The 26,399-nt window shown below is 38.6% G+C and overlaps 1 protein-coding gene across 4 annotated transcripts in view; it reads left to right on the top strand.

Moving 5' to 3' along the window:
- The window catches only part of DYNC1I1 (dynein cytoplasmic 1 intermediate chain 1), a 258,394-nt gene that overhangs the window by 124,150 nt on the left and 107,845 nt on the right, over positions 1-26,399 (top strand). For all 4 annotated transcript variants that reach the window (XM_011363367.1, XM_011363348.1, XM_011363357.1 and 1 more), the window contains 3 exons: positions 17,615-17,704; positions 23,562-23,724; positions 25,756-25,855. In XM_011363367.1, the coding sequence (XP_011361669.1) occupies positions 17,615-17,704; positions 23,562-23,724; positions 25,756-25,855 (353 nt within the window). The remainder of the gene's footprint in view (positions 1-17,614; positions 17,705-23,561; positions 23,725-25,755; positions 25,856-26,399) is intronic.

Raw genomic sequence — 26,399 nt, 5'->3', positions numbered from 1 at the left:
ACAGGGATAAGGGAAAGTGTTCCTGAGGTGAATTTTGAAGCTGTGTTTGGAAGGATGACTAGTTAGTAAGGATGCTGCAAGAAGCGGGAGGAATGTGTATGAAGACTCAGAGGGATGCAGTAGCGCGACACAGAGAACTACGAGAGACTCCGAATGTCTGTGCAGAGATGGGGCAGGGGTATAGAATGAAGTGAGAGAGTCTCAGGCAGATCTGGCAGGGCTTTGGGTGCTGAGCCTAAAGCCACGGTGGAGATACACTGGGAGAATTTTAGCAGGGGCAGGACAGGGCGTTTTTGGCAGCTCCTCCCAGCAGTGTTATAGGGGATAGATGGAAAGACTCAAACCAGGAACAGAGAGGGAGTCCAGTTAGAAGCCAGCGGCAGTAATTCAAGAGGGACCTAAATCATCGTTGTGGCAGTGGGTTAAGGAGGAGGAGAGGATAAGAGATCTTTCAGAGATTAAGGAGATAAATCGATCTGCTGATTGTATATGGGGGCTTGACATAGAAGGGACATTTCTAATGGATCCCAGGCTTCCTGTGTAGGTGGTTCATTGGCTGGTTCTCAATCCCAAAGAAAAGAGAATCCAGGAATGAGACCAGTTTCGAGGAGAGAACAATGAGACAGCATGGCGGAGTGGTTAAAACCTCGAGTTCTGAAATTCAACTTCGGTTTATATCCCAGTTCTGTTATTTACCAGCTGCATGAATGTGCTTGGATTTGCTTAATTTCCCTAAGCCTGGTTTTCCTCCCTTGTTAAATGCAGTTGATAATAGTACTTACTTGATAGGTATAATTGAAAAAATTAAATTAGATGACCGTTAGGAAGAACTGTGCCTAGCGCTTAGAACGTGCTCAGTAGAAGTTAGTCACAATGTGAAGATTTCTGTGGAGTTATGCAGTGAAGCATCCCAGGGCCCAGGCAGCCCAACTCAGAGCTTATACTCTTAACCATTCCAAAGGACTGCTTCTTTGGGGTGTGTTCACATAGATTAAATAGTTGCAATTTAGTCTACACTAGGGAGAGTGGTGTGAGATAAGGATGACAAACTAGGCAAAGGTTAGATCACAGGACACTTTATATGCCAGGCTAGGGAGTTTGGCCTTTATCCTGTGTGAGGAATGAGGAAATGCTGGGATTTTTAAGGAGGGAGATGCCATATCCCAATTTGCATTTTATGATTATCACTTCGACAGTGGTGTAGAAGGGATGAATTAACACCATAAGAAGAAGTTAGAGAAAAAGGCCCATGAGACTTCTTCCTCTTTCTTGTTTCCTTTCCAAGTGTATAGAAAACTCAGCTGGCCATCCTGATCTGCTTGGTTCTATGTAGAGAAGATAGAAAATGGTGATAGAAACTTGAGGTGTTCCAAGTATATCAGCATGAAATATTTCTCTCCCCTGGTCTTCACAGCTGCAGGTAGGTACTGTGGATTCAGAAGGCTTCACTTTGCCTTAAAAGGCCAGTGCTCCATGCTGTGCAAAGCAGGAAAGGAAGTGCCTTTGCAGACGGATAGGAGCAGCCAAGCCTGTGGGACCACAGCAGGCTCCGATCCAGATACTAAACTCTGTTCATCATCGTCTAGACCTGTTTGAGTAAGTTGGTCTAATTAGCCTGTCCAAAAAAGAATCTTCAAATTTTAATGGTACATAGTTGCGCTTGCAAACTTCCTTCTGCCAGGCATGGTCTCTAGAAGTGAGGGTTTGATGGCCCGCAGTGGTTTGGCCAGAAGCCAGGGTGGTGCTTTAATGACTTTGTATAATTTAATGACTTCATTCAGAAAGAAAAATTTGGATTAGAGAAAATGAATAAATAAATGAGGTAGTAGCCATCTTGACAGGTGAGGCTTGCTGAGAGTGTGTCAGATAATCCTCTGCTGAGACTCATTTCTGATGCAAATCTACTTGGAATTGGGGCTTTTCTTCCTCTGTATGACAGTCTTGCTGCCACAGCATGAGGAATGGTGGGGAGCTCTGAAGACAGAGTCAGCAGAGAGCCCCAGTCCAAGCTCTGCCACTAGCTGGCTGTGTGAATTTGGGGAGCCTGCAACTCTGTGAATGGCAATAACTCACCCATTCAGTGAAAGACTAAACTAGGTCATTAAGGAGGAGGAGAAAGAAGAGAAGGAGGGGCAAGGGAAGGAAGAGGAGGAAAAGAAGAAAATAATAATTTTCACTAACCTAGTTTTTTATTTAATTTTCTGAGCATCATGCTATGTGGTTTACACACTTCATCCTAAAATCTCACAGCAATACTTCCCTAGCTCTTTATGAATTTTTTCAGTTATATGTTTTTATGATCCTGCATTGATGTGAAAGCTCTAGGAATAATATGGAATGGCAGAAGATGAAGACGAAGCCTTCCTGTATAATAGGAGGAGATATTTTAAAATATTGAGGCTGCCTCTCCAGTGACCACGAGCAGGATACGAGTAGGGATTGGCACACGTAGAGGAGAAGATCGATTTCACTGGAGCACCATGATCAAATCACAGTGTCCGTGATTTTGTTTGTTTCTCCCGAAGACTGCATTACAGCTAGGAGTGTAATAAGTATATGGCTACCAGATAATACTTATTTTAAATATAATTGTTTTTTCTGATTCACCGCTCTATCAAAACTTAAGGCCTTAGCCTGGCTTCCAAGCTATCTGTCACATAGTTTTCCACCTTCGCACCAGTTTTGTCCCTTGCTTTCTCTCACGTGGCTTTTCTTTCCTTGCCGTGCTCATTTTCTCCTGACTTCGCACCTTCCTTCATCATGTACCCAGATCAATTCAACACGGATGTAAGGAGTCCCGCCCTTTATGGGCCAGACATTAGGCCAAGAACTGGCAGTACAGAGAGAATTCTATCAATACTTAATTGATTATTCCATGTTTCTGTGCCTTTAAGATAAAGTATAAGATGTGATGGGAGCCCAGATCATCTCACCTAGATGAGATAGATGCTAACAGCTTTTCTCCTGCCCATCACACTCCTACCTGTCCTTTAAAGCCCACCTCATACCTGCAGTAGGCCCCCGTATTACCAGAATGTCCATCCGTGACCCATAGTTTACATGCTTTCTCTAGTCCCAATAGGATGTAGAGTCTGTTTCATACAACTTGAACCATGATTTTGTATAATGTTTTTTTGACCTTTACTAGGTGCTTTATACTCCTCATCTCTAAATCCTAGCACAACTCAACAATAGCTGTCTGTGTGGATCTTTTCAGCCCTTTGTTTCTATGACGAGTCCTAACTGGAATGTCTCTCTTCTCTTGCTACGTTGCACATTTTTGTGTCTGGATAGGCCATTGGATATCAAAACCTGTAATTATTATTACAATGACCTTACCTTTATAACTAACACATTACAGCCTTTACCACACACTAAGCATCTCTACATTCATTATCTCATTGTTATATTAGTAGCACAGAGTTACCATCCCTGACTGACAGATGAGAAAATAAATCTTGAAAGAACTAAGAAACCTATCTTTTACATATGTAATAAAAGGTCACGAATAAGGCCATATTCTCCTTATGCTATCTCTCGGGGAAAAAATATTTAGGTAATTTACCTACCACAAAATTTCTCATGGGAAAACTGTCCCCCTGGGTCATGGTATTGCTAACTGTCTAAGGATCCTTAAAACCCTCTTTTGACATAAATTGAAGCAATGAGGATTTAGAGTGCTTCTTCTCAAAGGAGCTGAGTGAATCCAATAGCAATGTGTATGACCCTAATTATCCTGGTGTTTAAGGCCTTCCATTATTTCCTCTGTTGACCTATATCTGCAATGCACTGTACACGTCTTTACGTTGTTACACATTCGTATATGCTCTTTCCTCTTCTTGGAATGATACTCTGAATTCCCATTTCTACATCCTTGTCTAGACCCCACCAATCCTCAAACCAACTCAAATTAAACTCTGTAAAAAAGTCTGTTTCCCTTTTTTCTCTTTTTTCCTATAGTCTCCCTCCCTAACTTCGGCCCTCTTGAATTCCCATAGCCCATCTCCAAGCAGTCTCCATTCTGATTCAGATATTTGCATATAGCTGTCATTTTTCTGCTCAAATGCCAACTTCTCCGAGGTCAAACATCTCTCTTGATTCATTCCTGTGGAGCTCATAAGATGTAGCCTACGCCTTGTACATAGCAGTTTCTCAAGAACATGTGTCCAATTACAATGAATGGAAGAATTATTGTTAAAGGGGTCGATTTAGGTTGGATGAGGACACTCGACATGAAACTGAAAAAGCTGAGAACAGGCAAAACTTTCAGGCCTTCATGCTCTGACCAGTGGACTATTTTTCCATTCCAAATAGGACAAGCATGGTCATTATTTTTGTTGTCACAGTTTCATTCTCACACTCACACTGAGCCTTTGAAGTAAAATCTCTCCTAGCACCACTGAGGTTAGTCTTCTGTTTGGAGGGATATTCAGTAGAAAGTTATGGAGTCTCTGGTGAAGTGCTGCTCAGTTTATCCTCTAGAGATTCAGAGTCTTTCAACCAACTTAATGTTTCAACAGCTTGAAAAATGAAGGCAAGAACCATGTCTGTCTAGACTGACCAGAAAGTAAAAACAAGGGGCACTTTGAAATCTCTGAACCTGACCACAACTGAGAGCTGTACATAATCCAAGTCACTGGAAAATCAGTTTCTTGGATTAGACAAATGCTTCTCTTAAGATTCTCAAACTGCTAGCTTTCTTCTTTGATAATTAATAGAAAATTATTACATTGACAGACATGGGACCTCATATTTGGGCCAATGGGAAAATTTGACGTTAAAACCAGGGAAATAATTTAGCCCCAAATAGAGTTGTTAATGTCAGGAAAAGGCAAACAAATGTGCTAATGATCTTCCCTGAGAATTGGACCGTGATGAATTTTTATGTATTTCCAGATGGAAAATATATCAGTTCTCTCTGGGCTGGGGACTGGACACTAGAATGAGAAAATGCTGAAGTGAAAGTCAGCACAAAGCACTCAGAAGACCTCATTTCCATTTTCTAAGTAATAAGAATGCAAAAGAGATAGAAAATTCCCATTTGAAGAAACCAGATCTGTAGGGTTGTAAGCCCCTATGACAAGATGGGGAATTCTGATTTCCGTAGCAGGAATGCCATTACTCTGCTGGCTCATGGAATTGTGTGTGTGTTGGTTTCAAGATACAGTGCTGCCTCGCTATTCATCTGTGCATTCAGTCATCTTTTCATTCAACAAATATTTATTGCCGCCTCCCACATATTCAGCAGTTTTCTGTGTTTTGGATACAGCAAAGAAGAGATATAGTTACTGATGTAGAATTACCTGTCTAGTAGTGGGAGATAATAAATACGTAATTAAATGTATAAAATTAGGTAGCTATCAGTGCTATGAAATTAAAAACAAAAACAAAAACAACACACACATCAAGCTAAAGGAGAAACAAGTGCTATGTGCCAGGGCAGAATGGGGCAAGACATGTTGATATAGTATATGGATTGGATAGGGAAGACCTCAAAGATGATGTGGGATTTGAACAGGGACCCTAAAAAGGTCATGAGAAAGACATGTGAGTATTCAGAAAAATGGCATTCTAGGCAGAGGGAATGGCAAATGCAAAAGCCACGAAAGTTAAAGTTCTTGGCAAGATCACGAAAAGGCTAAGAAGCTAGCTCAGTTGAAGCAGGATCAGCAAGGGGAGAGTGTAACTCATGGGGTAAGCTATGGAGCAGGGAACTTCCTGTAGACATGGTCTTGCACTGAAGAAGACAAGACTGTCCAAAGTAGACCACTCTGCAGCAGGCGGGTACACTTCTGAAACTACACATGAATTGTGCAACAGCCCACTGATGGTGTTACACTGACTAGACAAGGAAAGAGAAGCTGGGGGTCTGTTTGATAGAATATGGGCGGCTTCTTTGTTTTCATCTCTGCTCCAAAATGGCTTTGCCACTTCATGATCTTTCTTCTCCATTGGCCGTGCTTATTCTCACTCTCGAATGCACTGAAACATCTGCATACTTCACAGCCTACATCAGGTAACTGGGAGACAGTATGGACAAAGCTGAAACAGAATGAAATTTGAAGTCTCGAAACTTGGGTTCCAAAATCTCCCTTTATAATTTAGTAGCTGTCTGACTTTCAGCACTTTATTTAACCTCTTTTGAGTCTCAATGTCTTCATTAATAATAATAAAATATTCTTTAAGTATATTGAGCAGTTAAAGAATCACTATTATTCAAGGAGGGCAATTCTGTAATCAACAGCCCAGGAAACTAAGGCATAAGGGGTTAAGTAGTTCAAGTTTACTACTAAGTATTAGAACCAGGATTTGAATCTCAACAGCATGGTGAAAAGACTCACGCATTCAATTCTGTGCTACCTTGCAGGATAGCATGCATGCTGAAAGAGACTATGTTGAGAAAATACAGAACACAAAGTAGGTACTCAATAATTATTAGTTCCTGACCATTTGTACTTTTTTTGGTTGAAAGTGGCAGAGAAACTAACCCTAAATTACTTAAGACAAAAGAAAGTTAATTGGCTCTTACAAATAAAAATCTGGCCCCATTGCCTCAGATACAAAGTTTCCCCTTAAACCTTAAGAAGGATTTACTTAGCTTAGAGAGGGGAAGGAGGGGTCCACCCAAGAACAATAGGGGGATTCTTATTCCAGGAAGTGGGGTGGTGGATTCTGGGTGGTCAAAGCTACAAATGTCCATTACCATTCCCTTTTCTTCCTTTATGCTGTTTGGTATGGTTTAGCAGTAAATTGTGGGGTTTTGGAGTTGGAAAAACATGGGTTTGAATCTTGGCTTCATTACTTCCTCTAGCTCTATGACTTAGTCAGATCATCTTCCTTTCTAAGTCACTTTCTTCACATATAGGGAAAACTAATTGTGTAAGCCTCTGTGAGTTCTTATGAAGATTAGATGGGATAATGGACATAAAACATTTACCACAAAGTTTGACATATCTGAACATTAAATCAATAGCTATTGTTTTCCCATGATGCCTAGAATAGACCTGAGAGCACACGTTAGGTGGTGAGTTAATACCTAATGACCAGTGACAAGGACAGGAAACAAAGAACCACGAATTTTACAGTGAGTGTGTGGAGTCTCAAGATAAGTTTAGACAAGTTTGCTGTCAATGATGATGAGACCTAGAGATCAGGAAAAGGAATCTTAGAAGTTGAAATTAAGTTCAGGAGATTTGTGATCCAGCTAAAACATTGGGGGAACCACTGAGAAAATGTATTTTTTAGAACTACCATGTAGATGAGACAATTCACATTTAAAACAGTCAAGAACATTTATTTAACACCCATGTTGGGGCAAATAAATATGAATAATTAATCCATCCTACTCTCAAGAAGTTTAGAATTTTGGATGGAGAAGAAAACTCATCAATGCACAGGGACGTGTTCTACTTAAAATAAAAACGTAGTAAACAAAGTAGAGAATGATAAATGCCATAATCTTAAACATAAGCATTCTTTGATTGGTTGAATAAAGGTTAAGAGAAACCCAGCTGAAGTGCTATGAAGGGTTCAATGAGGAAGAAAGCCTTTCCAAGGATGAAGAACAGGAGAGAGATGGGGAACTGGGGGTATTTGAATCAAATCTTGAAGTAAAGCTGGTTTTTACTTGTGGGAAGATATGAAAGTATTCCAGGCCTTGAATACTCCAGGAAAAATTCTGCCCTTGTACTTTTGTTTTCTCTGGCTAGAATGCTTTCCCCAGGTATCCATATGGCTTGATTCCCTCAGTTCCTTGAGTCTTTTTTTCAAATGCCACCTTTAGGTAAGGACATCTTTAGCAACCTGCGTAAAATGGTGATAGCTACCACTTCCTCCTCCTTCCCTCCTTTGCTATTCTCTTTAGCATTTGCAACTCTCTAACCAACTGAATACCTTACTTGTTTATCTTCGCTATTATCTATCTCTCTCACTAGACTGCAAGCTCCATGAGTATAGGAAATTTTGTCTATTTTGTTCACCGCTGTATCTCCAGCACTTGGAATGCTGAGCAGCATATTAAATGCTGAGGGAGCAACGTGAACCAAGGGACAGATGGAATGTGGACATTTGTGCAGCAAACGCAGTATCAGTGTAGACTGCGTGGAGTGTGTACAGAAGCAAGGGTGAAGTGAGACGAACATGGTAGAGGAAATTCAGGCCAGAAACATATTTTGGGGCCAGACTCTAGAAGACTTGGAGACTAGACCAAGGAATCTAGCTTATGTTCTGCATGTCATGGTATCAAAGGCTTTCACTAGGAAATTTATATGACCAAAGTTCTATTTTAAGAGATTAATCTGACAGTGTTGTTTGTAGCAAGGGTTCATGTACAGAGAGGGTGAACGTAGGAATGCCAGGTAGGGGACCCGGACAGTAAGCTACATAAAAAGCCATAGAGGCCTTAACCAAAGAGAAGGAAGTGGAAAGGATAAAGGGTTTTACAAGTGGAGGTGATACAAAGAGAATTAACAAGATTTGATCCTTTTAATAAAAGGAATGCTAGAGAACATGTAATATTGAGATGACCTATATGTGCAGTAACTGATGCGACAATTGCTCTGATATTAATCATCAAAGTTGACAATACTTAGAGACGGAAGGTACCACTTTCTCTTTCAGAACAATTTTTTTATAGGTAAAACAATGTTTCTAAATGGTTTCTAACATAACAATAACCAGTTTAGTACTTGAAGACCTGAGGTTTTACCTTCCTTGGGATGTATCTACAGTCACTGTTGAAAGTTAATAGGATGACATCTCTGTTTCTGTGATCTGAATTTTCTTTTTCACAAGCAATTATTCCACTGAAAGGATGTGTGGATTTGCACATTTGGATGAAATGGTAGAGGAAACAAAGAATAGGGTGTGGGATTGGCCAAACTCAAAAGTAGGCGGCAAAAATGATTTAAGTCAGAAAAAGAAAGCTAGGAGTTCTTTTTCTCTTTCCAAGTAGCCAAGAATTACATTTTCAAGGGTTTTTGAATTATTGCCTAGAATGTGTATGTGTGCGTGTGTGTAGATCTATATAAATAAGGCTGCCAAGGACAGACATAGAGTCTGTGCCCTGTTCAGCTCCAGAGGCCCTGTTTGCATGAGTGCGATAGCAGTGCTGCTTTCTGGAATTGTCCCATGGATGGTTCAGTGTCCAAGGATGCAGGGCAGAGGACTGATCTGAGCGGTGGCTCTGCTCAAAATCTACCCTGCAAGAACTGCAGTTTGTCATTAGAGATTAATTTATTTGAGTTACTGTTCTCTAATTCATTAATATGAATTAGTTCATCCAGTTGATCTCTTCTATGGCTGAAGGCTCCATGACCTCCTGAGAAAACTTGGGAGAAAACTACAAAAGCTTAGTCTGAAAACTACAAAAAACTAAGGAGAGGGAAGATGGAGGGGTGGTTTCTGACAACAAACTTGGCCTATTTCATATACAGTTGAGTCAAGGGCTATTCTGCTTTGAGCAATGCTGAGGAATTAAGTTGGGGGTCGGATGATGATGAGCCTTAAACGCTGATCTAATCTTGGAAATAGGGAACTATTAAAGGTTTTTAAGGAGGAAAATGTATGGAAATACAGGTCAATCAAGCCTTCCCATCCCAAACTTCAAATGCTGAAGTTACACATGGGGCCCTGCCTGGACATCTCTGAGAAGAGCATTGTTCTCTTCCTGGTATCTGTCCCTCCATGCAAGCTGACTAATCCACACCAGCTCCATTCAACACATATTTACTGTACACATATTATATATCAGTACAATTACAAGTTTCAGAAACAGCTGCTAAAAAGTACTATTCTCTGGCTTCCTCTCTCGTTTAGAATATTTTCTTTCATTTCCTCTCATTTGCAATGTCTTGGGTGACATTCCATCAGGAAGTAAACTTTCCAAGTACTGTCATGTTAGAGCCTTAGGAGAGAACTGATGTGGCCGAGAGTGTTAACAGGAGCGCTCTGTACGATGAGAAATGTATGTTTTCTTTACTCTGGCCAGATTTTTCTAGACCAGAAAGTGAAGGTTTTTTAAATATTAGCATGTAGTATATTTAACAAAGTGCTTACTGAAAATCCCACAAAATATGTCGTTCCTGCATATTTTTAAAGCACAGAGGCGCTCACCTTGGTTTGTGTAAGCATTCAGTGGTGCACGTTATACTTTATTTTGGCCGCTATGATACATATTGGGAGGGTGGCTCTCTTTAAACTCCTGGCAAAATTGGCAAACCATGCACGAAGCTGGTCCAAGGATAGGGTGACTTGAGTGAGTTCTGTCCGAGAGCCTTCACTGTCTGCTGTACAAACACGGGTCTAAATTTACAGTTCAGTTCATCACACCCACTGGTAACTAAACCATCCAAGGTCAAGTTCTCATCATCTGGTTGCTTGGACTACAGCTATAGCTTACCTTCTAACTATCTCCCTCCTTCCAGGTTTCCTGACTCTGCTCCAGCCTTCATACTGCCTCCAAATCGCCTCCGTATTCTTAAACAAAATATGACCTTGTCTCCTGTGTTTTTAAAAGTCTCCAGTTTCTCTACAGGGCTGGTTGACAGCAGTATTTTCATCAAGAGTCAGGCAGCTCCTTAAAGAGATATATCCGAATATGCATAAAGGGCTGGCTGAGAAGGAGATAAATGAGGTTCCAGAAGCTATATTTAGCATCATCAATGCCTTGAATTCTTTCTGAAATTTAAATTAATTCTTATGGACTAAATGAGACCTGTGTTTATTAAAAGGGGGACACTGATCTCCTGAAAGAAGTCCAAACTCGTTCTGTCATGCAGGGTCCTAAACAGTGTGATTCATAACTCCTACCTTTTCAGAGCAATCACCTGTCTCATTGTTTCTAGTCTCAGTACTTGACATCGATTTTACTAATAAAAGTAGGTCTTGAGGGACTTTTCATCTGATTGTGGAGATAGATGCATAAACCTAATTTCAAGTGGTCTGAGATGTGATATCATAGAGATATATAAAAAGGAGGGGTGGTTGAACAGTAGAGAAGGTCAACAAGTCTGCTTGGGGGGAAATGCTAAAGCTCTGGAGTTGCCTCGTGAAGGACCAGTAATAATCATCTACAGGGTGTTGGAGGGAAGACCAACATAAGAAGAAAAAAATAAAGTGCAATGCCTTCAAGGCGTCATCCTGCTGGGATGTCACCGGATTGTGCATCGTCTATAGAGGAAGCTGAGGTGAGAGAGACGAGAAGAAGCCATGGGCTTTTATACCAAATTTTTTAGAGAACTACAGAAGTTTTTTTTGGTGGCGAAAGCATGCATAGATGTGTTTTTAAATTAAAAATAAAAAAAGAAAAGAAAGAAACTATATAAATACAGAGCAAGACTTAGTGGGAGGATGACCAGTCAAAAAGCTGTTATAATACTCCAGGCAAGAGATGGTGATGGCCTGGACTAGGGCAGTGCAGTAAAGACAGAGATGAATTTGAGACATTTTGGAGGAGGAATCGAAAGGACTTAGAGACCCTTGCTTGTTTTTCTATTGAAAAAAATTAAATATGTTATAAAAAGAATCACTCTCTGAAATGTTTATATATATATATATATATATATATATATAAAATTATAGAAAAGCGGCTAGGGCATTTGTTCTTACATTGAAAGTAATACATCTAATTACTGTCCTCTGCCCCCAAAAAAGTACCTCTGTCTCTCTTTACATCTGTTCACCAACAGCACAGTTATAAGATTGATTTAGAAGTAACTCTGTGTTCTTGCTCGCCCTTTTATCTTTTGGAAATCTGTTTCTATTTATTCCTAAGCCACAAATTATTTTATCAATTCCAACATTCACAATTTTTCACATTAGAATTGATGATGTTATGATTTAATTAGCAATAATTGTTTTTCTTAGTGCTACATAAAGTAATTGTGCATCTTGTAGTCGCTGGCTTGTTTGATTCAAAGTCATGTGGTAATCGCTTTGTGACTCCCCTTTTTGGCAGCAGCAAGCTAGCCTTTGGAGTCAAGAAGGATGGAGTGAGATGGCCTGCTCTGCTTTCTGCTGCCCTTCTGTATCTGACCGGACTTAGTGGTCTTCCATGAGGTGGCAGATGGAGGGACCACAGCCCCCTCCTGAAAAGCCAGGAGCAGAGCAGCAGGAACTCCATCCGGGCACTCAGATTCTTTTATCCTGGGGCTTTGCAAGCCCTAGAGAGAGCACAGCAAAGTGAGAAACCACTGACTTTATAAAACACAAGTCCTCGTCTTCAGAGAGGGCCACCCTGCACCGCTCAGGGTTTTGGTTGCAAGCAGGAGGCACCAAGTTCAGTGAGATTCACTGGAAGGAAAGCTGGTGCTGACGGAATCAACAGGAGGCAGAAGGAACAGGCTTGAGAAATGGACAGGAACCAACCCAGGCCGTGGTCCTCTGGAGCAATCTGGCCAGGATGTTGGACACCACTGCTATTATGGCATGTTGCCCCAAATTAATCCTAACTGTCCCCTCAGCTTTGCTTCCTGTATCCAAAGACAAAGCCACAGTTTGGAGCATTAAGTCTGACTTCCCAGATCCTCCTGTTCCCTGGTTACCAGAGATGGCGAGCGGAAAAATGTCTCCCCTTGGCTTTAGGAGAAGAAAGTAGGGTCCAGCATGTCATCAATACAGTATAACTGCTAGGAGATTCCCCGCAGACAGAAAGCGGTTGTCATATTGTATTCCAAACACTGACAAACGTTCCACTCCACTCCCTTCCCAGTGTCTCAAATTCGTGACCATCAGAACAGTTCAGCAGTCAGAAGACTGTGGCATACTCAAATTGACTACACAGCCTGGTAGAGGAACTGACCCTTCTGGAGCTCATAGAAAGGGTCAGGCCTGTGCTCACTGTGTTACATGTGGTTGCTGCTGAACACGCAATTATTCATTATTAGACCTTCAGAAAATCCTCAGGAAAGAGGACAGTGGTTACCAAAGATTTTTCCGACTTCAGATGGAACCAATGTAGCAACTGCAGAAGGCAGCGTTTGGGTGCTAAATAAAATATTGTGGCCCAAAGATGCCATTGTTGGAAATTAGCCCCTTCACTGACAGGTCATTAAGTTCTGCCACTAGTTTAATTTCTTGTGTGGACCTGGTACAGGAAACCATGCATGGGTGGTAATTTTTTTTCCCTTCCAATCTCAGAGGAAATGTAACTGGGTATGAACTAGTGGCACAACTCATATATCAGTAGTCTGTAACAGGTCTACATAAATCCTTTTCTTTAAAGTTATTTAACTGTTTTAAAAATGGTTTCAACAGAAGTAATTCCAATTGCACCAGAAAGGAAACCAGAGTCTTAAAGAAAAATATGCTCTCTTTGCTGAGCAAGGCAAACATATCAGTATGTGGAGAAACAAACCAGTCTCTTGTGTTTTATTTCCTTAGCAAATCCACTGAAACACTTACTTTGTGTCTTTAAAAGGCTGGTAGACAAAGAATTCTGTGGTCACTAAAGATGAATGCCTACAGCTGGTTTGTAACCGCTTTAAAAGGACAGGTATCTTTTTTTGTTTTTGTTTTTGTTTTATTTTGTTTCTCTCGTGTTCACAGTATCTCATTATGGGACTTGGTACATATTATAAACACAATAAATATTTGTTGTTTTTTTTTTTAAAAAAACATCAAAAACATATTCTTTGGGGAAGGATTTTCTATTTGAAGAAAAGGATAACTTGCTGTTGACCCACACACTTCGTGCACAGACTAATACATTGCTATCACAAACCCAGCCCTTTTTATAGCCAAGCCCTTATAGAATAATATTTTTTCAATATCTCTACGTGGCACTTTCTGTCATGATGTTGCTTTTTGACTCTTCCAGGAATTAATGTTTAAAATAAAAACCCTTATATCTGCTAAAGCTGAGAACTTGATGCTATTTAAAGCTGACTAATTCAAGTCATTGGTGAAACCAACTACATTTTGAGAACTAGAAAATGTGAATATACAGACTAGATGGCTCTGATAAAAGCACAATTGTTTTCCATAGTCAAAGGAACTGATAATAAATTAATTTTAGATCTTGACCCATTCTACCCCTTGGGTCCACACAACAAGACGGAAGAATCTGTTTGTTATTAGTATTACTATCTCAAGATCTTCACACAACTCACTCCCGTAACTCCTTAAAACTGTTACTCAAATGTCCCCTCAGTGCGCCTTACCTGAACACTCTATTTTAAATTTCATCTCTTCCTTCCCTTACTGTCATGCCCAATCTCCCTTTTCAGCTTGCTATTTCCCTGCAGCATTTATCTGTTACAGTGTAAGTTTTGTTTATTGTTTTGTGGGTTTTCTCCTCTAACTCAAATGGAAGCTCCATGCACAGAGAAATTTTGGGGGTCTGTCTTGTTCTCTGTCATATTCCCAGCACCAGGTGCATAGTAAGTGCTTAATAAATCTTCATTCACATACAAGCTAAGGCAATGCCGTTTTGAAGGTTTCTGGGTGCGGGGATTCCCAACTCTCTTGGTAGTTTAAAAGCAGTTTCACATCAATTATTTTATTTGATCATTCTTACAACGACATTGTGTTTTAAGAAAGGGTTATTATTTACTCAATTCAGTAAATGAGGAAACAGGGCCGCAGAGTTTTTATGAATGGAGTAAAATTGAGAGGCTAGCAAGTAGACTCCATTCTTGAACCCAGGTCAGTTACTTCCCTTGATGTCCTGCTCCCAGCCAGGCCGTGAATCTGTCAGGCAGGAGGAGTTAGTGCTTTGTACTAAGCATTGCTGGTCACGTCTCAAGGAAGTAGATTCCAAAGTGAAAATGAGAACAGACTTTGGATGCAGAATGTATGTTCTTGACAAATGAAACAGCACGTAAGGGATGGCTCTCAAGGACGTGAAACCTAACTCTCCTCAGCTGAGCCTTATGTGTAGATGAGCGATTCGCTTTGAGGCCATGTGACGTCTGCCTTAAAGAGCACCCACGAACCCCGCCTGGCACTGCGAGTGGCCCTCACACCCGCATGTGCTCTAGGTCTTTCTCCTCTGCATTTCTGTTTCATGCCATGCGGTGGGTAGGGAGGCATAATGGTTAAAGGTCATAGACCTGAAAACAGTCAGAACCACACAGAACATAAAGCTAGATGTGGTTGGTAGTTGTTTTTTTGTTTTTGTTTTTGCTTTTTTTGTGTGTGGGTGGAGATGGTGTTGCTCTGTTTCCTCATCTATAAAATTAGCCTAATGGAACCAAATTCTGATAAATAAATTAGATTTATACAAGTAAAGCATTCATCACTGCCATAGCTATTATTATTGTATATTGCCTGTGTCTCTCTTACAGGATCATGAAATCATAGAAAGCAAGGCACTTTACTGGCTTTATTAGTTTGCTAATAATGCTACTGTAACAAAGTACCACAAACTGGGTTTTAAATAGAAACTTATGTTTCACAGTTCTGGGTGCTAGGATTCCAAGATCAAGGTGTTGGCAGAATTGGTTCTTTCTGAGGAATACGAGGAAGAAGCTTTTCCATGCCTCTTCCCTAGTTTCCGGAGATTTGCTGGCAATCTTTGATGTTCCTTGGCCTATCAACACATCACCCCAATCTTTGCCTTCATCTTCACATGGCATTCTCCTTGTGTGTCTACATTTCCCCTTTTTATAAGGACATCAGTCATTTTGGATTAGGTGCCTGCTCTACTCCAGTATGAACTTATTTTAAGTAATTGCATCTGCTTCCGAATATGGTCACATCCTGAGGTACTGGGGGTTAGGTCTTCAACACATGATTTTGGGGATGGGGGACACAATTCAGTGCATAACATGGGCCTTATCTTTGCACTCGTATCTACTTGCAGTTGGTAAATGTCAGGGCATTGCGGCTGAATCCATTACATTTGAAGAAATGTCTCTAGAAGGTTCAGAAATGGAGCCACTTTCAAACAGATTGGTGAACTTTTGAAAATTGTTTCTCCATCCAAGATTTACCAGAATAAACTTCCCTCCAGCTAGTGCCTTGCTGAGTTTTGTGTTAGATCTTTGGATCAGGAAGAAAAATCATGTGGAGGTGAATGCTTTGTTCAGGACTTTCCAAACAGGTTTTTAATGAATAGATAGCAGTAATATCTGTATATGTGGGTATGCATTTAACTGTGCTATTTACAACTTAACATTTTAAGGCTTTGTCTAAAAATCTGTATAACTCACTGTTCTTGTCAGTATTTTAAGTGCAACTTTTAATCTCATAGGTATGTGTTAATAATAATGTGTTAATAAATGTGTTAACATGTTAATAATAAATGACAATTTTCCTTTGTTTTACATTTTTTCTGATATGTATATAGTGTGGTTATAAAGTAATAAGGTTGGTTCCACGATCTTCAGACATGCATATAGAGTACTATATTTCAATGAAAAGTTACATTTAAAAAAAATAATGTCTAAATTGCAATGCTCTACTTTATATATTCATATTTTTTTAATTGATATTCCTTCCACAAATGACTTGCTTAATATAGTCAGAACTTTTGGAGTTGCTTTTCAGTCTATGCATATTTATTTATTTGGGCATTTAAGTGTACATTTGTAATGCGTTCTCTAAGTGGTTGGTGCTGAAATTTTAGTTGATGTCAAGTTCAGGATTTATTGTGATGGAAATGGGACTATCCATAGAGCTTGAGATCTTATAGAAGGTCTATAAATATTTGTTGAATGAATAAATGAATATATGAATGAATATATGGGGGGAGGAAGTGAATCTGTTTTTTTTCCAACTCCATTTGAATGAAGTCAATAACCTACAGTGAATATAATACTTAAGAGTGGAAATAATACATTAAAAACTTGTGAAAGCAAGTTTTAATTTTTTATTGGATTTTTTTGTGACACCTTGACTCTCCCCTATATCTTCTACATTATGACTGAAATTTTAGGCACTACAAGAAAGGGGCCTCTAAGAAAGGCGGGTTGAGAGCAGAGAGAGCAAGTGAGCAAGCCCACATTAGCATAGGGCAGGAAGGGCACTATAACATCTGGCAGTGGTAGCCGACTGGGTCCATTTGTTAGTGCTCATTAAATTCACATTAATGCATGAGCTGCTCTGAATGTGTAAATGCCATGTTGGTTGGTTGCTTTCTCCCAGGCCAATGGTAGTGACTTTTGGGGCCCTATCCCCAGAGGCTTACTTGCCAGTGGCATTTGACCTGGGGTCAGACCTGTATTTAACCCTTTCCTGTAGGTCAAAACTAAATTAATTTGGTGAGAATTAAATTGGAAATGAGTCGTCTGTACAGCAGGTGTCCCCTGTGGAGAATGTGCCCCAGGTGGAAACATTTTAAGATCTGTTCCTGGGCCATCTCCAAAGAAGCTTCAGAGGTCAGGGAGGCAATTCCAAGACATCCCATGTGGTGAGGGCCTGGAGGTGGACGGAGCAGGTGCTGACTCAGGGCGGTTTTCTCGGCAGCTGGGGGGACTTTCAAAGAGACCCCTTTCGGAGAAAATTTATTTATATATTCATGAACATATATCTTGGGCATTCATTGTGGACTGATTTACTTAGAAGTTGCCCTAAATGATTGGAACTTTACCCTTTGCCCCTACCTCCCACCATCAACCAAAGACTTTGATTTGAAGGAACGATAATAACGCATTTTTCTCTTTCTTTTTTCTAGAGGATGAGGAAGATGAAGAAATGGTGGAACCTAAAAATGGCCATGATTCAGAACTGGAAAATCAAGACAAAAAACAGGAGGTGAAGGAAGGTATGATGTGAGAGATAAATTGAGTCATCATTTTATTTTATTTTTTTAACCAAGGGTTAAGGGCCTATAGAGGTAAGAAAAAATTAAATGTACACCCACTTTGTGGAAGGTTTTTTGTGACTGTTAAATACATTACATTTAGCGACATAAACTTTAATCTCCAAAGCAAGCTGTTTGTTTTTCTGACTGACTGATAGAAGCAAATAAAATACAAACCATCCACATTTCCAGCAACAAGTCCAGTCATGATTCCAATAAAATTATTACTAAGTAGTGATTAAATAAGACACTTGTTATCAATTGTTGTGTTATCTAGTTCACTCCATTGTATAACAGTAACAAGAAAGCAAAACAAGAAACAAAAACGAAAAAAGTAAAGAAAGGGGATGATAATACTACAGGTGATGTTTCCTTAAAAATCTAACTCTGTATCCTTTTGAGATTCTCTGCCCTGGAAACAAAAGAGAATTTTGAAATTGTCTTTCTTACTGACAAATGGAGAATCCATGAGAACAGAGTATAGATTAAAAAAATTCTTCCATATTTCCTACTAAGTGTCCCAAATATTGATCAACATAATTCTAATTAGAAGGCCACTCGATTTAAAAACTTTAAAGATGCCATGGCTCTGGCACAGCGTGTCACATAGTTGTCACTGGGAACATTTGTAGGAATGAATATGTACTGGTCATATGCACTCACTTCAGCCTTCTCAGGCATTGAGCAAGGTTGATAACTGTCAAGTTCTGGGGTACAACTGAGGGCAGGGGGAGAATTCAGCATCTTTAACAGTGGCATTCATAGAAGGCACAAGAGTTAGTTTTTCCAAGAGATTATAAATGGATACGATTGAAGAAATTTTACCTTTGAACACCTACAAAGAACATATATATTTTTAAAGTAGGTAAGTAGATCATTAAAGCAAGACAGGTGTAGCACAAAACAAAATAAGTCAGATTTGTTAAAGTATTCTCTTCTTTCTTTTGCAAAATATCCTTAAGATGTATTGGGTGATAAGGAGCCAGATTATGTGTTGTGTGTCTTGGTACCCCCAACCCCGCCACAACCCGTCTCCAAATCGTCTTCTCTGGCAAACCATTGCGCCTCCTTCTTCACTCCTGAGTAAAAAACACCCTCAGGTTTTAACTGTTCCTCATGCTTCATGGAATTGATTAAAGTTCTGGTAAAAGTCAGAAAGAAGTTTGAGAGGACATTTCCTATTACTGCTGCACTGTGCACCTTATTCTCTATTAATGAGTTTTCTGCAAATTAGCACATAATGGGTTAAAAGCATGTTTATGTTGGCATCAAACTCTCTCTGGCTTTTTTTTTTTTTTTTTTTAAAGCAAGACAGTATTTTGCAAACTTTTAAAAGAATCTCTAGCAGATATAATCGTGGCGCCATTCGCACGGCTGCATAGTAGTTAGGGCTGTGTCAGCACTTCCATTATGAACCCTGAGTTTCAGGCATTTATTACTCAGCCATAAAAATTTGCTCTGGGCTGAAACTTGACATACATGGTTTTAAACCAGAGAACACATTTTTGAGAAATCTGGCCTTTTTTGGAGTTAAGAAAAAAAAGGGAGTGAGGGAGAGTTGGGAAAAAAAGTCAGCGCTCACTAGCTTTTGACATTTTTGCTAGTGTGACATCAAAATGCATTAAATAGTAAAGAAATATGGGTTTGATTTATTACCATTTTCACTCTTTTTTCCCACAACAAAGTAGAGGAAAACAGCAGACACGTTTTAGCTTTTAATCAAAATTTAGGGAATTTCTCTATGTAAGTGTCGTAGTAGCTTCATGTTTGGAGATTTAAAACAGCAGGACCGGAAACCTAACTCTTGTAAACGCACATCGGCTCATAAACCTCACGTGAACTTCAGAGAAGGGTATTCGTCTTTATTAGTTTGGTTTGGTTTTCTTGCTCTTGTTTATGAACTGATTTCACCAAAAAGTTCTTATAAGAACCACTTTATTTAATCTGCTTTGAAATTTAAGCTATGTGGGCTTATTTATTTATTTATTTATTTGCTTATCTATTTATTTATTTATTTTCTTTTAGATATATTCTTGGAAAATATTAAAAGTTGTAATGTTTTATGTTGAAATTTAAAGCTACATCATTGAAAGAATGCAATATATTTCTGAAGTAGATTAAAAAAAAACTTAACCTAAAAATGAGATTGTAAAATACTTAATATAAATTGTGAAGTTTATTATGAATTTTACATTTTTACAGAGAAAAAAATTTCAAGAACCCGAGGAATCAAGAGAAGGAGTATATTGTAAATAGAATAAATTAAAAAGAAACTGAAAAAGTATACTTTAAGGTCTAAAGAAAACTCAAGAAATCAGAACAAATAGGATAAAATCATCATGAAAGATGTAAGATAGTATTTTCATATGTAAAACCAAGAGAAATTAACACTTCTATAATAAATAGGATAAAAAATTATCCCTAAAATAAAATTTATACTAGATTTTAATTTTGCAGTATATGAGTTCATAAAATTAGCAGTCTTCTAAATTCTGAATTTCATGAAGGCAGTAAATTGTTTTTATACTTGTTATTCGAGCTAAATATAACTGGTCAGGTACATTCTGTTAAGTTTGGAAATGTGTCATGTCATTTGGATCATTTGTAAGTCATATTCATGTGTTCTACTATTCATAAAACACCTTTATTTTTAAAAAAGGTCACTTTAAATGCATAAAGTATTGTTAGCTCTTGGCAGGAATACTAAATATTTTGTTGCAAAAACAAACAACAAGCCTTCTACAATAGCATTTTCTGCTTAACTTATAAAAATCAAATATTATCAATTCCCATGTTTTGCCATGATAAACCTTTTGCTATTAAATTAATCCCTACCTTTTATGCAATGAACATGCTAAATATGATTCATTAGGTTCCAGTGATAGGGAAAAGCTTCAGAAACACATATTTCAGGAGAATTTGAGCTCTTTTCCTAGGGTAATACAATTTCAATTCTAATTGTTTATGCTTATATTTCGAACCTTGTGGATTCCATTAATCAACCAATTTTCTTTCATAAAATATGGTGTATGGAGAGGTTTTATCTTCGAATTCAGCTTTTGATTGTGGTCCTGGATATTCCATTATGTTTTCATTACATTGTAACAACACATCGATTTAAAGACTTTTAAATATGGGACATTTGGGGTTTTTATCAAAACTAACTATGTCCCTGTTTAACTCCTAGAATGAACATTGTTTATGACTTTAAAGAAATGCTGTCTGCACATACATCTTATTATTTTGTGCTAACAGGGATCATTTGATCCCTGTTAGACATCAAAGCTTAATATAAAAGATATCCTTTGTTTTGCTTCATTACAATTTAATTTCAAGCCAAATATCGTATTGTAAATATAATATCTGGATAGGCTACTGCTTCACTTACCTTAACTTGGCCTCTGCAAATACACTTTGATCAGCCATTTATGTTTCTCTTGGAGAAGAAGTTGTATGTCTTGAAAGCCGAGATCAAAGTGACAATAAGCTACAGGGAAGAAAAAAATTACAGAAAATTACAGTGATACTATTTTTTATTCAATGGACCTGTGAGGAAAGATACAGGTGAAATAGAAGTAGCTGAAAAGATAAACAGAGAATAGGAAGATTTTTATATTATAAAAAGAAGGAATAAAGGGGAAAATTCCTATTCCTCTTTTTAATTTCAAGTGTGTCATCCATCCACAGTGACTAAGGCTGAACAAGACTTTTAAAATAAGACGTTTTTCTTGGCCATATAGTATCTTTGTTCAGTGAAGTTTATTTATTTATGTAACAGCACTAACCAAAACAAAATGACCCTAATATTTTGTAGGGTGTTTTTTTTTTTCTTTTGCCTAATTATATTTAATAGTTTACTGTTTTCTTGAACTTACATTAAGGACAAAAAATTCAAATGCCTAATTTATGGGAATTTTTAAAAAGTAGACTAATAAATTACTACTTAATTACTAATTATTGAATGCTTAACTATTTGTCCTATATATTTATCTTTAACTCTTAACCCAGACTTAAAGTTTAGGTATCATTACTCCATTTTATAGATAAAACTGCTTTTCAGGGAGCTTTAATTGATTAAAGAATCAAAACTAACATATGGCACAGTAAATGTTGTATTCCAGGTTGGTTTTGTAGTGTTCTTGTTACTTGTGGTCTACACATTGCTTGTTTCACTATTTCTCAAACTAGTGTCTGGGCAACACTGCTTAGCAGAAGTTGATGGGGGTTCTTGGAGATTCTCCACACACATTGGCATATTTAGGGCTCTGGAGACATTGGCGCAAAGAAATATTGCAATATTTGGGGCTGCTAGAAACTATGTGATGGACCGTTTTTGGAGATCTTCTTCTGTAGCAGATGAATCATTTCTTGTTATATTACCTGAGGAGCATTTCTCAAGGTGTGAACCAACTACATCAGAATCATTCCAGTTTCTTGTATAAATACAGGCTTGGGAGTCCTTTCAGACCTCCTGCATTGTGGTCTGGGGCAGGAAAGGGGAGATCGGAAGGGGAGAGACAATATGAACCTTAAAAGTTTGAGATGTACTGCCATGGCTCTACAGAGGAGCTTTTGGACAATTTCATTTTCTCAGGACAATGGCTTTGTGACATCATGAATGGAATCAAATAACATTTCCACAAAACATTATGCTATGGGTGACTGTACATAAAAGATTCCTCAGACCACATGGCCAGGTAGGAATCAGTCTTGGTTATGGGGATAGTGGTGGAAGTTTTGGGGAAAGTCTGTGGGTGAGCATTCCATCAGGAATCTCACCTGTGATTATGATGCACTACCCTCCTCCTGTAGCTTAAACTACAGACACTTCTGGTCCTACTGAAAGAGTCATCAATCAAACGTTTATTGAAGGCTCTGTGTATGAGAGTTGAATGGTGGGCGGGGTGGGGTGGGGTGGGGGGGGTAGTTCCTAAAGAGCCACAAAGATTCAGCTGACAGTTTCTGCCCTTGAGAGCTTCTCAGTCTGGGGAGTTCTTAATCTTTTATCTGTGTTTTTATGTAAGACAGCGACTGTAAAAACGGTTTATGTAAAACAATTGTGACTCTGAGGTGAACTGACTTCCTTTCAGACACTATAACATATTGCTAGTTATTTTATCTCTTTGCCTCATTTTGCATCTTCGAAATTAGTTTAATGAGATTAATTATGCCATGGAAGTAATGCATAAAAGCAATTGTGAAGTGTCTTATGAAAGTATTTATTTGTTTCATGTGTTCGTTAAAAACAAGATATTTTGGGTGAAAGCAGATATGGAAGGACATATTTCAGCTTTTGAGTGGAATCTTTACAACAATCATGTCAACTTTACCAACTCTTCATGTAAAATAAAATGAATTTTTCCATAGAAAGAAGAAAGATACTATCTGGATCATATTATAGATAGTTCTTAATTATTTAATATGTGCAGCTTTATAGTAGTGTCTAATATATATAGTTTTAGATTTCTCTATTATATGTTATTTCGGTTATTTTCAAGTTCAATTCTAAAGAAAATGACATTATTCAAAACCAATTGCTAAAAAATCTACCTAGCTATTTCCACTTGTAATCTTTTTTAACTCTTCCAAACAGTAATTAGGCCAGATATGAAATCCTTTTCTAAAACTAGCAGTGGAGACATCTGCAAAAACCTTTGGCGTGAATTTGGTAGTGATTTAGACTGCATATTATAAACAATGACTTTTCTCACTGTGTCTTATCACTCCTTTGATAAGCATTCTCTTTCAAGAGTTGGATTCCTTGTGAAATGTTTTTAATTGCCTTTTATTTCTTTCTTGACAATCTGTTACAAAAAAGCACCTCCGAGGGAGCTGACGGAGGAAGAAAAACAGCAAATCCTTCATTCAGAGGAATTTCTCATCTTCTTTGATCGGACCATACGGGTAATCGAAAGAGCACTGGCAGAAGACTCTGACATCTTCTTTGACTATAGCGGTCGAGAGTTAGAGGAAAAAGATGGGTTAGTTTCTTGTGTGCATTTTTTGAAAAACAAACAAACAAAAAATAAAACAACAAAAAAACAGTGATAGATTATCTGTTGATGTTAAATTCATGTATGTATTGAGCAGGTAAATCCCAAACCTAACAAATCAGAGGAGGATGAAATTCCAGGGTTGATCTTGCTAAACAGCTTTGACTAAGGACTTTGGTTATAACTTCTGGCTTAGCGTTTCCCTGTAATTATCATGTGCTTCCGTGAAATGCTTTTGAACTTGATATCTGGGAAACAATCCAGGTGATAGAGACTGGCAGAGTCATGTACATCGTCCTTTGAGAAAACATTTTTATAAGCAGCAAAAGGAGATGTGTGTTACATCCAGTAGATTTATTTTTTATGTCTAAGCAAACAAGAAGGTGAAGAAAATAAACACGAGATACGAGAGACCTTAACTGATGTGGGAGACAGTGAACAGAGACTGGAAACTTTTTTCTGTTTTGATACTGTAAGATTATGTGTGTATACCTTTTAGGAAACACATTGTGCAAGGATATATTTATAGATAAAACAAACAAAAAACTAATCAATAAAGCATATGGCCCCAAAGGACTTTCTTTGTGATGGCAACATATATCTTGTAAAAGGCAGTGTCTGCCAACCATCATCATAGGGGTGATAAGAGGTACTTTGTGAACTTTGTAAGAAATAGAAATAGCTGGTTTTTAGCTGCCAATTTATTTTGGCTAAGAACAATATGAAAAGGTAAGATCACTTGCCTTTTTCATTAGATCTGACTTTACTATATCTAAAATTCAAATACATTCTCAAAGGACAGCCTATCATCACTGAAGACACTCAAAGAAATGTCATAGAGACTCCAAATACAGTTTCAAAAGGGAGTTCTGAAAATGTTCTAAACAAATGACAGCATCCTGTTTACTTCAAAAAGACAACAGTATTTTGAATATACATGTTCTGAGGTGTTTGTTTTCTTTGTAAAAAGCCTGTTCTGTGGCTCAGTTGATTTTCTGGGTCCTATTTCCTTCTGGGTGCCTGGCCCAGTGATATTCTGGCTTCTTGGCAGCTACTTGGGTGCATGTACCCCATGCCTGAGTTTGCAGTGGTCGAGCTGAAGAAGGGTTAGCAGGACAAAAACTTCGTAAGTCTGCTGATTAGAGCTTGAGTAAAATAGTTTGAAGCCACTTCACCCAGTCTGAACAAGGGCTATATAAGACAAGTGATTCAGGGGTGCAAGCCAGTTGAATGAAGCAAATAAACAGAAAAAAAGTGAGTGAACTGAAGCCTAAGATTTTATGCAGCATTTTATGCACATCCAAAAGCTGCTGGCACAGAACAAGCATTACTTAATTTAAACACTCAATCTTGTGGAGAAAATGCATGACCAGTGCAGAGTTCTTCAGAAGAGGTTTTGTGGCCAGCTGAATATCAGCCAAATAAACACTGGCCAAAGTGTAATCCACCTAGAACCAGATGCCATTTGGGTCTTTGTGAAGGATCTGATACATTTGGTGAATTCCCTCCTCTTCACCATGTCTGTCTCATGGCAGAACTTCCCAGTTGCCATTGAGCAAGGAGGTAATCACTATAGTCAATCAGAAATTACAGATAGAGAAACATGCATATTATCTTTGGTCTAAGGCTAGAAAAGGAGGCATTGATATCAAAGAATCTCCAAGTGAACTAATCTCCCTTGACAGCTCAGAGATTTCTAGTGAACTCTGCTTCAAGATAGAACTTATTAGGAAAAGGAGAATCCTTTAGGACTGGTCAAGATGAGAACCTGAAACAAATTTGACATTTCACACCAGTCTCGAAACAACATGTGGAAACATTTTCTGGGCCAGGTTAGAGAGAGCCTGCCATAAAGGAGAGCCTAATTGGTTCATGTATTTGTGATCAGAATTTGATGCTTTGACTGCAGAGAGTATTGTGTGCCATGCTTTAGCCATTTTATTCTTTCAGTATGAGCAGCAGAGGTAAAGCCCCCATCCTAAAGCATCATGTTTGTCTTTGATGTTTAAACCTTCCTAGGGATGTCCAGGCTGGAGCCAACCTTTCTTTTAATCGTCAGTTCTATGATGAACATTGGTCCAAGCATCGAGTGGTCACTTGTATGGACTGGTCACTCCAGGTAAGAATTACTGCTAGAATGGGACAAACTGGGCTTGTTAAGGTCACCAATGATTTCCTACTTGTCAAATCCTCTGGATATTTTTAAACCTTCAGAGGCCCTGACCGCTCTTTGTGATCCAGCTTATTTAACGTCCCTACACTTCTAAAAACAATAGCCTTCCATTCAGTTCTACAACTCTCTAATTCTCAGACTTTTCCAAGACTCCTTTTTTCTCTTCCACCTTTGTGGTCCTCGTGCTTATGGCCTCACTCCCTACCCTTCTTCCCGACATGCTCTCTGTGGGAGATTTCTCCCGTTGCTATGGATGCCACTACCGCATGGACAGTCTGTTTATCTCTCCTACCCAATCAATCATCCTCCTGAATTCCACTTTACACACCAGACAGATCCACGGAGGTGTACCACAGAATCTCAAATGTATCACTAACTCATTATTGCCACATAGTTGAAATCCTTTTTTGCCCACTACATTCTCTTTATGGTAAAGCCATACCCAAGGGTCTAAAGCAAAACTTTCATCATTCACATTAGCAACTTCCTC

Source organism: Pteropus vampyrus, unplaced genomic scaffold (genome assembly GCF_000151845.1).
Source record: "Pteropus vampyrus isolate Shadow unplaced genomic scaffold, Pvam_2.0 Scaffold4, whole genome shotgun sequence".
NCBI lineage: Eukaryota > Metazoa > Chordata > Mammalia > Chiroptera > Pteropodidae > Pteropus > Pteropus vampyrus.
The sequence above is the reverse complement of the archived record's forward strand: the minus strand, read 5'-3'. Positions and strand labels throughout refer to the sequence as shown.